At 41.5% G+C, this 18203-nt stretch overlaps 1 protein-coding gene across 4 annotated transcripts in view; it reads right to left on the bottom strand.

Annotated features, from left to right (window-relative positions):
* CTNND2 (catenin delta 2) overlaps positions 1 to 18203 on the bottom strand; it is a 639809-nt gene that overhangs the window by 274313 nt on the left and 347293 nt on the right. For all 4 annotated transcript variants that reach the window (XM_059470378.1, XM_059470386.1, XM_059470397.1 and 1 more), the window contains exon 6: positions 2755 to 2927. In XM_059470378.1, the coding sequence (XP_059326361.1) occupies positions 2755 to 2927 (173 nt within the window). The remainder of the gene's footprint in view (positions 1 to 2754; positions 2928 to 18203) is intronic.

Below are 18203 nucleotides of genomic sequence, written 5' to 3'. Positions count from 1 at the left end.
CAATGGTCATATTCAGAATTTTTAAATTTTAACTTCTGAATTTTCCTCTTCCTGTTTACCTCTTTTAAAAGCCCTTTTACATACTTTTAATGGTATTAATCAATAGTTTATGTGGCAGTTTGTTAGTATTTTCAAAATATATATAAATTCATCTGAAGTTGTCAGGCATCTTTTGCAGCATCATGGTGTGAAAAAATATTAAGTTCTCTGAATTATTTTCCTGCAGGAATATCTATCCTACAATGTGTATGAAAATAGAAAGAACATCTATTTTCTGTCCTCTCATACCAAGGAAAACAAAGGATAGGGAATGTTGCCTTACTAATTACCTTTCCGAAGAAAACCAGTTCTCTCTGAAGTGATGGTTCATGAGACCTTCTCAGATCAAAGCAATGTCTGACCAGTGTAATTCCAATGCAAAAAAAATCTAGGTCATTAATTTTTCCCCCTCCATAAATTCATCTTTTTCTATCAATGAGTATAATATAATTTATATTAAGAATATATCTATTTCTAACCTTTACAAATCTGCATGATTTTCCTTCCTGCCTTTAAAAAAAAAAGATTCTTTCTCCTTCCCCTGTCAATTTTACTTTGTTTTTGTTTCTGTTCTCCCATAACCTGCTCTGTTTCCATCATCTTATTTTTCCAGCCTCCTTAAAGACTGCATCACAGTCTTTCAGGGTAACCCCCAGGGTAAGATGCTTTTCAAAAAGCAGAACTCCAGATGATGCTATTTTCCACAAGATGCACCTGGAGAAGCTGGCAGCCCATGGCATGGCTGGGTGCACTCTTCACTAGGTAAAAACCTGGCTGGGTGACTGGGCCTAGGGAATGGTTGCATCAAGGGGATGGCCTGCCACAAGTGGAATTCCCCAGGGATCTCTGTTGTTTGATATCTTTAACAATGACCGGGACAAGGGGATGGAGTACACCCTCAACCAGTCTGCAGAAATAAACCAAGCTGGCTGGGAGTGTTGATCTGCTAGAGGGTAGGCAGGCTCTGCAGAGGGATCTGGGCAGGCAGGATCGATGGGCCAGGGCCAGCTGCACGAGGTTCAACAAGGTGAAGTGCCACGTCCTGCACTTTGGCCACAACAGCCTCATGCAGCTCCACAACATGGGGGAAGAGTGGCTGGAAAGTTGCCCATGGAAAAGGACATGGGGGTGCTGATACAGGCAACTGAACATGAGCCATTATAAGCCCAGGTGGCCCAGAAGGCCAAAGGCACCCTGGCCTGGAGCAGCAATGGTGTGGCCAGCAGGAGCAGGGCAGTGATTGTCCCCCTGCACTCAGCACTGCTGAGGCCACACCTCAGATCCTGTGTCCAGTTTTGGATCTCTCAATGCAAGAAAGACATTGAAGTGCTGGGGCATGTCCAGAGAAGGGCAGCAGAGCTGGTGAAGGGTCTGGAGCAGCTGAGGGAGCTGGGGTTGTTTAGCCTGGAGGAAGAGAGGCTCAGGGGAGACCTCACTGCTCTCTACACCTGCCAGAAAGGAGACTGTAGCCAGGTGGAGGTCAGTCCCTCTTCCCAGGCAACCACCCACAGGACAAGAGGAAATGGTTTCAAGCTGCACCAGGTGAGGTACAGGTTGGACATCAGGAAGAATTTTTTTCACTGAAAGGGTTGTCAAATCACCATCCCTGAGGGTATTTAGAAGACATGCATATGTGGCACTTGGGGACATGACTCACTGATGGCCAGTCCTGGGTTAATATTTGGACTCTGTTCTTACCTACACAATTTGAAATTTAATTTAACTGTGCTTTATTTCATTTTTCAGTCTTAAGGAATAGAGAGCTTTTCTAAGAAAATTGAGAGAATAGAATATTGTATGTCTCTCAGCATCTCACAAACTATGCAATGACTCTAATACTTGAAATCTCTTAGCAATTTTAGGCTTTGAAATTCAAATAACTACTCTCTTCTACAGAATCCTGAACTACAAAATGTCCTGGTATCACACTGAGATGATCTGCTTTGCTAGGATGGTTAGCATCTAAACAGAGAAAATAACCAGTGCTGACCGACACAACCCAGTTAGACTTTTAGATACAGAAGCATGAACACATCTTGTCTAAAGTGAAGCTTAACTTTCTCCTGAGAGGCTTTGATGTCACAGTGAAAAGCAAAGAAGGTGAGAGGGTTACATGTCAGAGCCAGGAGAGATGGTTTAGACAGGCAGAGGGATTACAAAGTTTTCATGTGTATCTGAGACAATCTTTCAAAATGTTTCAAAAGTAAAGGCGACAATCCTACAATATGTAGTGAAAAAAACTGTTTCCTACACTTGAGATGAGGCCATAGCACCATGTGATGCCTGGTATCCCAGGCAGGTTTCACATCTGGTGTCAGCCTGGCTTTGTTTGTTTCCTGGCACTTACTGCTTTCAGTAATGTGGCAATACTGGCAGGTCCTAGACTTTAGGATGGACTCATAATCAGCACAGGCACAGAAATTTGCTGTGAAAACTAAATGCCTGAACATGCTATTACCAAAATATATATAAGCAAGCAAGTTAATCTGGTAGGCAGATCTCCTTGTTAATCAGGATTACTTTATCACTATGCAAAGTCAACCCACCAGAGATTTACAAAAATCAAGATGGTAACTCCACCCTGCTGCAGGTGTGTTGAACAAGACAGAAAGTAACTGCAGAAATGCAGGTGTGGGAAGCAGCAAACAGCTCTTTCCTGGGAGCTCCTCCACACAATTTCAGGAGAGAAAGACCACAGTTGCTCAGGACACATACCTGGCTGTAGCTCTGGATGGCACCTCTGGCCTGACTGCTGCGGGACGGGAGCTGGGCAGAAGCTGTTTCACCCAGGGCGAGGGTCTGGTTGCTGTGGTAGCTGGCTGAATACTGGAAGGATCCTTCAGGTTTGGAATTGAGCTGGAGTGCACTCTGGGAGAGGAGGCTGGGCCCTGTGGGAACAGGATTTGAGAGCAGTCAGAAGGCCTCAGTGAAAGAGCATACCAGCATTATCTGTCAAGTGAGTCTTGAAATTATCAGATGTATCTGGCTTCAGATTTTCAGAATTTGACTTTTTAGTAATTAAAACACATGCATTACTTTGTTTCCTTACCACTCAGTCATCACGTTCAAACAACAGACCACATTGCTTTCTTTGTAGGAAATGCATCATTTTGACTGGTGAAGAAATTCTATGCCTGAACAAATCCAACCATACTATTTGGTAGAGAACTGCTTTTCAACTCAGAATAGCTGATGAGGGTTTTTCCCCCTAAGGATAAGCCTTGTTTATTTCTCTTAATTATATCCAGTCATTCTGCCTGGGAAATGCTAACTTGTTCCTCCCTGAGCCCCCAGCACATTAGATCTATTGATTACTGCCACTGTCCTGTACACAGAGTGATGTAATACTTTGGTGCCTGTAGGGATGGATGGCAGCCTTTAAAATATTAATTGCTCTTCTCATCATGCAGGACACACCCTGATCTCAGTGAACATTGATAACTATTTTTCAGCTATCTTATCTTCCCCACCACAGCACTGCATAGCAGGAGAGCCAAGTACAGGCAGCAAGCCTGAACTGGGGCTGCCAGACTGAAGGGCATGTCAGGACCAGGAACACTTTCCACAGTTATTTAGTAGCTCTGTGAAACTAAAACATGTCCTAATCTTCATTAGGTTCACCTGCAAGTGATTTAGCTTACCACATGCACATAGCAAATTTCCCAATTTTTCCACACAGGAATCAAGTGCACCTGCAGCAAATTTGAAGATGACACCAAGATGAGTGGTGCAGTTGCCACACCTGAAGTATGGGATGGCATCCAGAGGGACCTGGACAAGCTTCAGAAGTGGGTGCATGGGAATCTCATGATGTTTAACAAGACCAAATGCAAGGTGCTGCTCCTGGATCAGGGTAAATTCTGGTATCAGCCCAGGCTGGAGGATGAACAGATCCAGAGCAGCCCTGCCCAGAAGGACTTTGGGGTGCTGGAGAGGCTGGACATGACCCAGCCATGGGCACTCACAGCCCAGAGAGCCAAAGCAGTGTGGGCAGTAGGGTGAGGGAGGGAATTCTGCCCCTCTGCTCTGCTCTGGTGACATCCCACCTGCAGTGCTGCACCCAGCTCTGGGCATCCCAGCACAGGAAGAACACCTGTTGGAGCAAGTCCAGAGAAGGGCCACTAAGTTAAATGGAGCACCTCTCCTATGATGAAAGGCTAAGAGAATTGGGATTGTTCAGTCTGGAAAAGTAAAGGCTTTAGGGTGATCTAACTGAGGGCTTCCACCACCTGAAGGGAACCTACAAGAAAGATGGAGAGAGACTTTTTATAAGGGCATGTAGTGGCAGCACAATGGCTTCACATTGACAGCTTTTCTTCCTAACAGCTTTAAATTAGCTGTTAGGAAGAAAATCTTGCCTGTGGTGGTGAGGCAATGGCACAAGTTGTTCAGAGAAGATGTGGATAACTCATCTCTGTAAGGGTTCAAGGCCAGGTGGGATGGAGCCCTGAGCAACCCAGTCTAAATGGAGATGTCCCGATCCACAGCTGTGGGGTTGGAACTAGATGATCCTAAAGATTCTCTCTGACCCAAGCCATTCTGTCATTCTACACACAGAGAGCTACATTAAAGAATACACACTTAATCCTCTTTCTGTCTTCGCTGATACTACTCTCTTTCAGTGTCTGGGCCCAGGAAGTGAAATACAAGAGGAGGAAAAAGGGTTGTACCTTGGCCATTGCACAGGTTACCTTCAACCCAACAGCTGTCAGGTGTAGCACACTCAGTGGCTCCACAGGGATGACAGGTTCATCCTTTGGTTAGCACTAACAAGCTCATGAGAGCACAGAAGGTGACACAAGCCTTAAGAGATGTGAAATGATTACAGTGATTTTGCTCCTACAGAACATGTGGTAAGTTCAGTTTTAAACAGACTCACAATGGAAAAATTCCAATGAATTTACCAGAAATAACATCCAGTACATTCCTGATACTAAGGCAGTTTTTATGACCTTTAAATCTTTGCTATGAGGATGTAAAGCTGTTCCAAAATGATTTCCACTTAGAAAACATGCAAACAACCCCACCCCCGAATTACACAGAGAGTATTTTTTCCTCTAGCCCATTTCTCAGAAATTGCAGAACCATTAGAACTGCTATTTTCCAAATCCAACCTGGACTGCTCGTATTATAAACAAATTGTAGTAGGCTATGTAAAGAGGAAGTGCTCCCATCTAAATGCAGACTGGGATTTTGACACTATTTTACACATCAACACAATTTATACTGCAAAATCAATGGCATTCATCAGAACATTTGACATACAGGACAAATTGAGAACGCAAGTTCTGGTCTCTGGATTTTCCTTACAAGTACAGAAGGAGGTAAAGCCCTGTGTATGCTGTGAGGCCAGTGAAAATGTATCACATCCACAGGAGAGCTGAATTTAATCCTCTATGGGTAAGGCTTATAAATCCAGCCTTTGGTATTTTCCATTCCCTGGCTCTGCAAATAGGTTTTATTTAGTGTTTTCCATTTAACTGGTTTTGTTGCAAAATTTCTTCTTTATTAAATAAATACTTTCACTTTTTTTTTTTTTTAATTTTAAGAGCATAAAGAAAATACATGCTTAGTTCTAAAAAGATCTGTAGGGTTTATTTCAATCTCTTGGATTTTGAATTTTCACTGATAATTTTTCTGTGATCAAGTGATGAACATGATCAAGTTCAGAAATTTCACAAAGGCATAAGTTTCCCATGAGAAGCAAAAGTTGCAAGAAGAAAGAATTTTTTGTGCATGAAAGTGTTTGTACTCATTCTGAAAGTAATTATGCTGTGACATTTCTAAAGCTTAAATAATGATTAAACTATCACATGCTATGAATGCAATATGTTTAAATTTTCATTGCATCTGGCTTTCAAGTGTTGCTTTCATATTACTGTGGCTCACTAGGGGATTTACATTGCCAGCTAGAAACACATACATGGGTTCCCTGCACCATTTAGTTTAAACACTTCCATGCACTTAAAGAAACTTATCCAACCTCTTAAAAAAAGAATGTTAAAAGTTTGGCACACATAGTTTGAAGTTCACTAAAATACTGGTTTTATTTAGCAGTTTTTATTTTTTACCTTAACAAGCAGTAATGAACAATTAAAATGAACATACATTTCAATAATTGCAGAGTAATTTCAGAGACACAGATATATATTTTAAATAAGCCTAGAATTTTAAATAAGCCCAAGCAAGTGTAGAATAGAGTAGTGGTTGCTCACCTGTAAATAGCAAAGCCCTAAATCAAGCATACAAACTAGAGGATACATTTGAGATAATTGAAGTGACCATGAGAAAACACGAGTTGTTTTTTAGGGAGTACAAGCATTCCCCCCTTGTCTGATAGGGAAAAGATGGATTGCTTTTCTCATTAACATTCTTAAGATTCCAAACTGAAGGTAAAATCAAATCTTCTAAAGAGCCTGCAGTTCACTCAGAAGAGAAGTTTGTTTGTGTCTTGTACACTGATGCCTCTTGACAATAATCTATCATTTCTTCCAGGCTAGAATTTAAACTCTGTTCATCCAACTGTTTTTCATTTGCTTTCAGAAGAGTTAAGGCAGCTGGAAATTCTCAATTTTCAGCTATGCACTGGAAATCACTAGTTAACTGCTAGCACAATTCAGTCTTACTGGTTCCCTTAATGAGACATAATTTAAAACAAACACTTTGGGCTTCATAAGATTTGGTGTAGCAGATATCAATGATCTGTAGTATTGCTTTAAAATTTTGTACTGTTTGGTTTCCATTTGAGTCTATGGGGAAGACATAAATACCTGTTCTCCCTTATGCTTTCACCACCACATTAAAAAAAGAAAAATTCCTTGTGAAAGAATATTGATGTTGGATTATTCAGGGTTGATAGTACCAATTTTTCTCTGATTCAGTTTGTGCCACTCTCCTCCTTTATTGAAATGGTAGAGGTAAGAGTGAAAATTCAGGAAACTGAGTCAGAGCCATCATACTGCAAGAGACACCTCTGTGGACTCACTTTGAATGATGGAGCAGGGTAGAGCAATCAACTCTTTAACTTGTCTCCAGTTTGGAGGACAGATACTGCAGACAATACCTTCCTCTTCCTCTTATCCTTGAGCAGAGCAGTGTGCAAGCCTCCCTAGGTGGCTCCCCTTGGCCTCTGTAACCCAGCTCGGAAAGGAGCTGGCAGGACAGGGAGAGGGTGGTGTCTTGCTTGGGACACAAAGTGCACTAGACTGGGGGAAAGCTGCTGGAGCACAGAGAAGACCAGGCAAGAAGAGAACAGATGTAGATGGAGGATATGCTTACATCAGGGAGCCAACCCACAAAGAAACTTCAGAGGTGATGGAGAGCAGAGGACTTTTCTAGGATCAGAGAAGGGAAACTGGAATTTCTTCTGTGGTTTGGAAGTCTAGGTGCTGGCAGGCACTGACAGGGTTAGAGGAAAATGACTCTCCCATTCAGGCAGTGAGGAGAGGGGGCCTTGTGTGAAGCCCTTTCCCTTAGTTTATATTACCCACCCCTCTTGCTGCCAGTTATGCCGGTTATTATAAGGTTATTATTTTTTGTATTTCAAAACTTCCTAGTTTAAGAGATGTGGAGGACCTGAGTGTACCTTGCACACCTCAAGCCAAATGGACAAGAGGAACAGAGGCAGTGCCCTCTTACCAAAGAGAGCAGCACTGAAGCCCACACTTGCCATCTTCCTGCCACACTGCATTTGCCAAAGCAGTCTGACACTGCACTGGCCAGCCTGGTTCTGGGCACGGGGAACTCAGCATTGGCCATCAGTGTAACCTGGTGAGCTCCAGGCTCCAGACAAACCAGAGCAGAGGGAGCTTCCACAGCAGCTGCCTGCTGCTGCCACGGGGGAACCAGGAAAAGCAGGAGGCCAGGGTTGCAGCATGAGCCCCATGGCACAGCTGGGGCTGAGCTGTGCCCCCTGGCCTGGGAGGGACAGGGATCTGCACTCGTGGGATTCCTGCAGGGGCCACTGCTTTTCCCTCTGAAAATACCATGCACAATGCTGCAATAAGGTGCAGTGTAGCTATTTAAAAACCAAACTAAGGAAGTGAGTGGTCTTAAATGATGAGACTATTATTAATTCAAGGACCTCACAGTAGGAGTTGATTACGGGAAGCAAGTGATGCAAAGAACCCAGGCTACTATTATAATTCATGACTGGGTCAAAAGTGAACAAAAAAAATGAAATTATGAAAACATTTGTCTTTTTAATTTTCAAGAGCAATATTTTCTTTGAAAATAAAATATCTTGCCTGTCATTTCTGCTCTCTTCAGGTCATGTCCTCTTCCTTCTTACAACATTCAGGGTAAAAAAACCAAAAATCAAACCAAGGAAACAAAATCACAACCTAAAAATTTAATTTTTAGTTTATGTTTTAAATAAATTGTTCTTGAATGGAAAGTGTTTGCAAGCAAAACTATTTTAAATAACAGAAAAACAAAATACTAAGAAACTTCCCAGTACCTGCTTATACTGTTCCAGCTAAAAAAAAAACCCAAATCAAACCAAAACCAACGAAGACCAAAGTGCATCAACACACTGACTTTTGATTCAATGAAAAGTCATTAATGCTGACTGAAGCTTCATTGAGAGATTACAAAAAATAGGCATCAGCACCAACAGTTGTTGAAAAGACAGGAATCTTGTTTGGGAGTCAGAGCTGGTGAGTCATTAAATGTTTTCTTCCCTTTAACCGTAGGGTAAGAACTTGTCTAGTGACCACACAAGTAGCAGAGCTCACCTGAATCATACCCCATGGTGATCATAAGCAGGAGAGTATCTCATATAAGAAAGCTAGTAGGAACTTGGGCTCCAAGGAGCTTACCAGAGTCAGAAGATAAGCAATTTTCTAAGTGCTGAGAGATTAATTCAGTACACTGACATTGATTTGAGATGGGGGGCAATGAAGGTCAAGCTATTAAATTTGTAATATTTCTAATACTACCAGATCATGAGTGAGGTTTTAAAAACAAACACATGATGGAATCATAGAATTGTTAAGGTTGAAAAAGACTCCAGGATCATAGAATCCAACCTTTGACTGAACACCACTTTATCAACTAAACCACAGCACTAAATGCAACTTCCAGTTGTTTCCTGAACACTTCCAGGGATCATGACTCCATCATCTCCCTGGGAAGCGTCTTAACCACCCCTTAAGTGAAAAAAAATCTTCCTGATGTCCAACCTGTACCTCACCTGGTACAGCTTGAGACCATGTCCTCTTGTCCTGTGGGTGGTTGCCTGGGAGAAGAAGCCAACCTCCACCTGGCTACAGTCTCCTTTCTGGCAGGTGTAGAGAGCAGTGAGGTCTCCCCTGAGCCTCTCTTCCTCCAGGCTAAACAACCCCAGCTCCCTCAGCTGCTCCAGACCCTTCACCAGCTCTGCTGCCCTTCTCTGGACATGCCCCAGCACTTCAATGTCTTTCTTGCATTGAGAGATCCAAAACTGGACACAGGATCTGAGGTGTGGCCTCAGCAGTGCTGAGTGCAGGATGATGATCACTGCCCTGCTCCTGCTGGCCACACCATTGCTGCTCCAGGCCAGGATGCCATTGGCCACCTGGACACACTCCTAGATCATGCTCAGCCAGCTGTCTACCAGCCCTGCCATGTCCTTTTCCATGGGCAACTTTCCAGCCACTCTTCCCCCATGTTGTGGAGCTGCATGAGGCTGTTGTGGCCAAAGTGCAGGATGTGGCACTTCACCTTGTTGAACTTCATGCAGCTGGCCCTGGCCCATCGATCCTGCCTGCCCAGATCCCTCTGCAGAGCCTGCCTACCCTCTAGCAGATCAGCACTCCTGCCCAACTTGTTGTGAACCATGAACTTGCTCAGGGTGCACTCCATCCGCTTGTCCAGATTGTTGATAAAGATATTAAATAGGACTGGCTCAAATCCTGGCCACAAGTGACTGGCCACCAAGTGGATGCAGCAACATTCACCACTACTCTTAGGCTCTGGCTGTCATTCCAGTTTTTAACCCAAGTCCAAGCCATAGGCTGCCAGTTTTCCCAGGAGAATGCTGTGGGCAAAAGCTTTTCTGAAGTCCAGGTAGATTAAATTCACAGTCTTTCCCTCATAATCAAAGCAGGTCACCTGGTCATAGAAGGAGATCAGGTTGGTGAACAGGACTTGCCTTTCCTAAACCTGATCCTGACAGGGCCTGCTTGTCCAATATGTGCCATGTGATCACACTCAGGATAATCTGTTCCATAATCTTCCCCAGCACCAAGGTTGGGCTGACAGCCCTGTAGTTCCTCCTTCCAACACATCTTGTAGACAGGCATCCCATCTGCCAGCCTCCTGTTGTCTGGGACCACCCTGGTCAACCATCATGGTAACTGATGGTAACTGATGGAGAGCAACTTGGTGAGCTCTGCCAACTCCCTCAGCACCCTCTGGGAATCCCATCCTGCCCCATACAGACTTGTGAGTGTCTCAGTGGCACAACAGGTCACTCACAACTTCCCTTGCATTGCAGAAGTCTGTTCTGCTCTCCATGCCTGTCTACCAGCTCAGGGGTCTGGTTGTTCTGAGGGTAACTGGTCTTTCTGATAAAGACTCAGGCAAAGAAGACATTAAATACTTTAGCCTTGTTCCTCCTTCTGCCCAAATCCAATAATGGCATTGGCAATGTTCCCCCTCCTGCCCAAATCCAATAATGGATGGAGATTTTCCTGGGCCCTCCTTTTGTTGTTAATGTATTTGTATAAACACATTTTATTATCTTTCACAGCAGTTAACAGATTGACTTCTAGTGAGCTTTTGCCTTTCTCATTTTCTCTCTGCATGACCAAATGACATCTTTGTAGCCTTCCTGAGTTGCCTACCCCTTCTTCCAAAGGTAATAAACTCTTCTTTTCCACCTAAGTTCCAGCAAAAGCTCCTCTTCAGCCAGGCTGGACTTCTTCCTCATCAGCTCATCTTTTGGCATGTAAGGATGGCCTACTCCTGCGCCATTAAGATTTCCTTCCTAAAGTGTGTCCAGCCTAGCAGGACCCCTTTTTTCCTAAGGACAGTTTCCCAAGGGAAAGTCTGATAAGATTTAAGTACAATCAGTACTTGTGATAGATATTTAAACTACAGGAGAGCAAGTTAAGGTTGCAGGGGTGTGGATTTAACTCTATTACACACTGAAAGATCTTTACAGTTTTTCTGTCACATTGTAGCACCATTACTGTGTCACAAAGCTAAATAGTCAGATAAATGTGAGTTTTCTTGTAAAGGAGGAACTCGCAAAAAGAAACAACAGAAATTGCTCTCTTGGGGATATCAATGATAATCTATCCCTAGTGTCTGCCTGTCAAACATCTGAAAAGTTGCTCCCATTTCCTAATCCTTAGACCACAGTATCTTAGGGAATACTTCAAACATTTTAGCTTCACAGTATCTAACAATTCAAGATATAGCAATAGTATAGTCGATCTCCAAAACAAACAAACAAAACAAATAAAAAAGCTGATTTATGAAACAGGATTAATATATTACACCACAGAGTAGAATTTAGTGTGCAACAAGTATTCAATAATACATTATCTGATCGTTTTTCCATTATAAAATAAATATCAGATAATGATAAGTTACATACAGCGCTATATCATTGCAAAATAATGGTACGATTAATTCAGTATTCCAAATCTGTGCAATAATTACCTCTGAATTGGCTAAAATAATCACAGTACAAACAACAGAAACATCTACCTAGTCACCCTCTGTGAGGTAATTGCATGTTTGTTACCTGAGTTTTTCATATGAAGTTACAAACAAAAATAGCAGGCACATGAAAGGAGAAGGGTTTTTTCTTCTTGAGATTACAAGTCTGTTGGCTTCCCATTTGCTTCTCCAAGTAAGCAGTAAAATGTAGCACTACTATTGTGCTATACATCTCCATTTGGTCAGTCATCTATTACAATGCCAGTTCTAATTGACAAAGGAAATAGACCAAAACGTGCTTGAACGACCATTTAATTAGCTCCCATACCAATTATAAACAACACTTCACTCACCTTCGATCAACTGACAAAAGTAGTAATGATAAATTATAGAGTAAGTGTAAATAAAGTGTTTTTAATTAGTGTAATTAATCACTTCACACATTCTTCAACCTGCTTTGCTCATTTGGATAACAGTTGAAAGAAAAACACTGGCAAAACTCCTTTAATGTCCTTTAAACATTCATTTACAGAGTTAATAGGTTGAGGTGCCTCACATCCCATTGAGAGGAGCCACCTCCTAACTGTTAGTATATGCCTAATTAAGGATCTCAAATACCAAAAAGTCATCACTTACTTGTTTCTTCTGCCTCCCAGGTCATTTAATTTGAATGCAAAAGATCGATTCCTACCCTACAACCTACTTTTTTGTTAGTTCATTAAAGTGTCTGCACTCCGACTAAGCAGTTGCCAACCCCTCCTAAAGCTGAGTTCTATTTGTTGCCCAGTTTTGCAAAGGAATGGATAATTTAAAAAGAACAGCATAACAAGAGAGAGTTTCTGATGGTAACCTGCTGGTGTCCTTCCACAGTATCTGCTATTGGAGAAGAGGTGATTCTAGTTAATGACAAAGTGGACAGACTATTCCTGGTGATACTGAATTCTTTGGCATCTCACTAGTACATCCTGGTTTCTAAGTCCTGCTCCCAGAATTAAACTGCTCCATCTAGAATGAGTGAACTTTCCTTCCAAATCAGAAGGTTAAAGAACACTTATCTGTCTGTTTTAACCCCCTCCGTTGCCCTGGGTCCTATTTTGAGGTCATCTGAAACATTCTTTGAAGAAACTCTCTATTGCCAAGATGATTTAGGATGGTTTTGGAAGTGGAGGGATTGAGTGAGCAGAAGGGAGGCCCTGCAGTACCACAGAGGGTGGCAAAACACAGTGACAATGCTATATAGGTACACACCTTCTCCATTTTCTAGTCTCCAGGGAAGCTGAGAGAAATGCAGAGGCACGGGGCAATAAGGAAAGTCCTTGGGAACTAGATGACAGAACTTTGTGGCAATCTTAAAAAGAAGACATTTTCTTAACTTGAAAAGGGAGAGATTTAACCAAAGCAAAACTTAAGATCTGCAGTTGGAAACACAACTTGTCAAACAGATGTTGTAGGAAAAGAATGGTTTTCAAGGCACCTGCTAGTCTGACCTCAAATAGGAGATAACAAGCAGCTCTCCTATACCAACAGTAATAAGCATGGCACCCATTCTCCCTCCAAATCTTAGCCTAGAACTAGAATAGGTCTAGGAAAACATTTCAACATCCACCTCCTACGAGATATTAAATATTAAATATATCAGTAGCTTTATATTACTAGAAAAAATGCTAAGGCTGCACAACAGCAAAGGAATTCCATACCCTAGAAATGAAGAAAGTTGAAGGGCAAAAAAAGGCAGGGGGAAGGTAAGAGGGGGAACACCATCTGCATACTTAAAATGAAGAAATAAATGGTAATACTTTAAATGCTTAATCACAGGCAGCTCCCTTGTTACGAACCAAACACATCTCTTTAGATGAGAGGCAGCAAATCTTAAATGGCTACACTGGAAACAAACCTGTTTTACAAAAAAGGAAAGTAATTTATATGCAATGCCATGCTCTACCAGCATTAAGAGGGCTGTGCTCTACCTACAAATACAGAAAAGGTCTTTAGTACTGCAATAGAATGTATTCTTAGGTAGTGGAAAATAGGATTTTGTGGAATGCATTCACAAGAGTAGAAAAAGTTCATTTTTAACCAAGAATTCTATAACTGATACATATATATATATGGAGAAATGATGCAAAAAACTAGGCTGATACCATTATATAAGTGAACAATACAAGGATATTCCTTCTAACTCTCCTTCTGACCTAATTACTATTGGAAAGAAAGATGAAAAACACTTCATCAGTAATTGAACTGTAAATAAAAACGAATTTCATTAGATACTGATTATCTTATGCTTTTTGCACAAGGTAAAACTTCTGCCAATACTGTAAGAGGAAAACAGGCATCTTCTAGGACTTGAAATAATAAATCTCTACTCCAAGGGATAGCAAAGCACCATAAATGTCCACAAGAAGTAGTAGAAAAGTATAAAACTTGAAGGGCATAGGAAAAAAAAAGTTTTCATTCCATCTCAACAGTAAATATTTCTTTTTTGATTCTTGGAAGATTTTTTTTTTAAACCTCATAGAGTAAGGTAACATAGTAAAGCTTAAGTAATCCTGACATGATAGGGTAACTTCAGATAGTATGTATTTTGCTTTTTATACCATATCATGCGTAGCATTACTCCAGATGTTTGTATGAAATGCAAAACCAGCCAGATCTTCTTTCATAAGCAATACTGGGTAATGTTTGACAGCAGGAAAAATCTGGAGTTCCATTACTAATGAGAGAAATTCATGAAGATGCTGCAGACCAGGACTGAAATACATGCACTGAGCAAGAATAGATCTATACATATTTAGGCTCAGAATATAGAAGCTGGCCTCGTCTTTGTTTTTCTTCTGTTTGTTTGTTTTGGTTTTTTTAACAGAAAATCTATCCTCAACTGAGTTTAAAACCAAGGATAACCATACTAATGTGAGTTTTTAATTGACCCCATGATTAAACCAATTTATTTTGGTAGAAGATTAATCATATTTTATGAAATTATTTGCTAAACCCTGCAGATATCGAAATCAGATAGCCTCTGAACAAGATAATTTATCATTGGCCATTAGAACAATGAGCTTTATTGGAGCAATAGATAGACACAATACAAGAACACGATGGGCAGCATGGATGATAACTAAATTATATTTCTGCATTACAGAAGACACAAAGAGGAAAAATAATATCCTCAAGCCTTTCTGATGCTGCTTCTGTGACACTGTGCAGCACTAGGAGTGGTAGAACACTTCAGTGTAACAGAAGCACGCTCTCTATTAAAATATCACTGTGGAACTACAGGAGAACAGTACCTGAGAGGGGCTCCTTCATGGGATTAGATACATTTGTGAAAGTGACCAGAAGAAGAAACTTGTGTACAGAAAGAGGCACTGCATGTCGCAACACAGACAGGAAACTCCACCTCAGAAGGAACTGCCATCTTTCCATCTGAGAAACACTGGGTTTTGGCATTAAAAACTGTCATTTTTTAATTTGTGTTTTCATTATCAGTGTCCCATTTTTAAAGGAATAACTATATTTAAAATGGTGTGTGGGCTTTGTTTAGAGGAAAAAAAAAAGGGCTGACTACATTAAGAACACATTTTGCATTACTAAATCTTAATTTTTTCTACCTGTGAAAACCAGCTGCGAGCATCAAGTGTTTCTAGTACCCTCTGAGCCTAGCACAGCCTAAAACTGCTATCAATAGTACTTAACTAATGTGTTCCCTTTTTATTACTAGGAAATACAATCAGATGTTTATAGACATCCCACAAACATGATGCACATGGAAGCTGAATGCATTATCTGAAAAGAAAAAGAACAGACAAATCTCCTCTGATAGACCTAAATTAGACTGCTGGAAAAAAAAAAAAAAAGTGCCCAACAGCTTCTGATTATAAAAGCCTATAAAACCCCTCACAGATATATGGATCTAATACAAAAGATATCAGCAGATCTATTACACTATTATGTTGCTCTATGAACTTAACTACTAGCACAAAACAGGTTTCCTCTTCTTGTGCAAAGCAGAACTCAATTTTTTTCCAGACCTTTGACAGGCTTAAATCCTGAATCTTTTCTGTCCACAAAAGAAAATGACTATTTGGTCTCTGAGGTGAGGCAGTTCAGAATGTGTTTAGCTCTGTTGCAGAAGTCAATTAAAAAGTAAGTCAAAAAGGTCAAAATTTTATTACGATCTTTTTCATCTGCCAAAACCTCCTCTGCCATAAACCAGAAAGTATACCCTTCTGCTTTCTTTCTCTGTGTCCACACAAATGAGCACCATTCTCTGCTCTCACATTGTCCTGAGAAAATGCATTTCTCCATTTGTAACGCCAGAATGGAAAAAATGGAAGCAGCTCCCTAATCTGCGTTACCACAGAAGTCACAAAATTCCTACTTGATTGAGAGCTGTGTAAACTGCATGTAGCACAACAGAAATCAAACCCAAATCCATACCTGCCAAAATTTTATCTTCCACATACATCATTTTACATAGGGTAACAAGCCAACTACCTCTTTTTTCAGGGCTGCCTCTCCACAATGCTTATGCTCCCAAGCTGGCAGCGGCAGATCCCAGAATTATGCGGCTCTTGGCACTCGTGACTGAGCCGAGTGTGCAGGCACTGGCACTGCCACTGAGGCAGGAGCAGGGTGAGTGGCTGATCAGTCTGCTGTGGGATGTGGGTGCATTTGTTTCCTGGCCTGTACTACAGGCACAATATTTACTGATGTTCTTTTGCGCTCTGGCTTCGCATGCCAAAAGCCTTTCTTAGTTCTGCTCCTACAGATGCTACTATAAGTCACTGTCATTTCCTAACGAGCTTCAGTAGCTGCTTCCTGCAGTGGATGAGGAAACACCTGGTTGCCTGTAAAGGATTTGTGTTTGACACAGACTAAGCATTACAAACCGATCATTACCTCCTATCCATCTTTGACATTGCCACTAATTGTTCCTGCTGTCCTGGTCTTGACTCTCATCTTTCCATTTTCCCCCTCCACGTATGTTTTACCTGCTGTTACTGCTGTAGTTTGTTTTTTGTTTTTATTCTCTACTACAGTACTAAAGCTAGATTGTGAGGGGTTCTTTTCCTTAAGCATGGACTTTAAGTCAGTTGCACAGCATTAAATGACACCAGATACCAAAATCAGATTCGTCACAGGACAAGTTCAGAGAAATGAAGTAATGTTGTGATATCAGTATGGAATTTATATATAAACACATTTTCCATCTTGCAGATATAAGTAAACATCAAGAAAATCCATGTTACAGGTCACAGCACATTGAAACAAAAATTCAGCCTGTATGCTGCTGTGCAGAAATTGAGGGAAATTAGAAATTCATTAGTTGCAATGTTCTCATAGAGGTACTTCTGACACAGCAATACACAATCTGGGTTTGCTTCTACTTAATGGGAAAGCATGTGAAAAGTCAGGATAGCAAGGTCACTTATATGCAGAAAATGTGTGTGGGATTTGGGGAGTTTTGATGGATTTTTTTTTGTCTCTGAGGATGAATGATCATCTGTTTTGGGGACAAGCACTGAGGCTTTATTGCATGCCATGTGAAAAAATAAAAGATAAAGGAAATAGATAAAAGAAAATATGGGAATTGAAACAAGAAAGGATGCAAAAGACAAGGATGTGGTAAGACAGAAATGGGTGGTTTAGGGAAAGATGGTGCACTAAGAAAAGGCAAGAGAGCACAGGAAGGGAGAAGGGTGGATGTTAAGAAGGTGTGAGTGTCTCCATCTGGAGAACTTCCTAAGGAGAGGAAATTGCAAGAGGCAGCCTGCAGAAGTTTAGGTCCAACAATAAGGGCATGTGCTGGGCTATCAGTTTTGAACTGCACTTCTAGTGCTTTCCCCCAGAAGCCTGTAAACTTCCCTAGGCACCTACCAATCTGCAGAAGGGCAGCAGAAGAATCGAGATGATTGAAGCTCTGCACAGGAGGGTGCCTACAGCAACTTCTGTGCCACCTCTGAGGAAACCAGGGAGAGCATAAACTGCTTCCCTGAACACATTCAGCCTTCACCAGGTTTCCTGCTTGCAACAATCACACATGAACTTGAAGACAGGCAGCAAACCAAAGAGTAGCTGGACCTGAGTCCATCCTGAGGTAGATACCAAAGTCTGTCAGGAATCCTGGTGGTGAAAGCCCATTCTGTGACTCTGCTCCTAAGACTGCTCTCCTGCCTGCATAAGGGAAGCAGCCTAAAAGGAAAAATTCATTCCTGCATTTAAAGTAAGAACACTGGCATGAATTTACCAGGATGTGATATGTCAGTCACAAAGTTGTGCCTGTTATACCATCCTGATACCCAGAAGGGCAGAGGTGATGGAGTACTGCATGGCAGTGTTTGAGCTACATTTCTTCTGGGGCTATTCTCAATGTCTTTGAGCTCTGCCTGTCACAGAGAATGAAAATATTCAATGGAGTCCAAGCTAAGGATGCTCAGTGCTGATGGAGCATTTCCTGAGGCAGCACTGGCTGTAAACACTGCTGCTGAGATGTAAGAGCTGCTCTCAGCAGC

Source organism: Ammospiza nelsoni, chromosome 1 (assembly GCF_027579445.1).
Source record: "Ammospiza nelsoni isolate bAmmNel1 chromosome 1, bAmmNel1.pri, whole genome shotgun sequence".
Classification (NCBI taxonomy): Eukaryota; Metazoa; Chordata; class Aves; order Passeriformes; family Passerellidae; genus Ammospiza; species Ammospiza nelsoni.
Note: the sequence above shows the minus strand (reverse complement) of the source record. Positions and strands in the feature narration are given on the sequence as shown.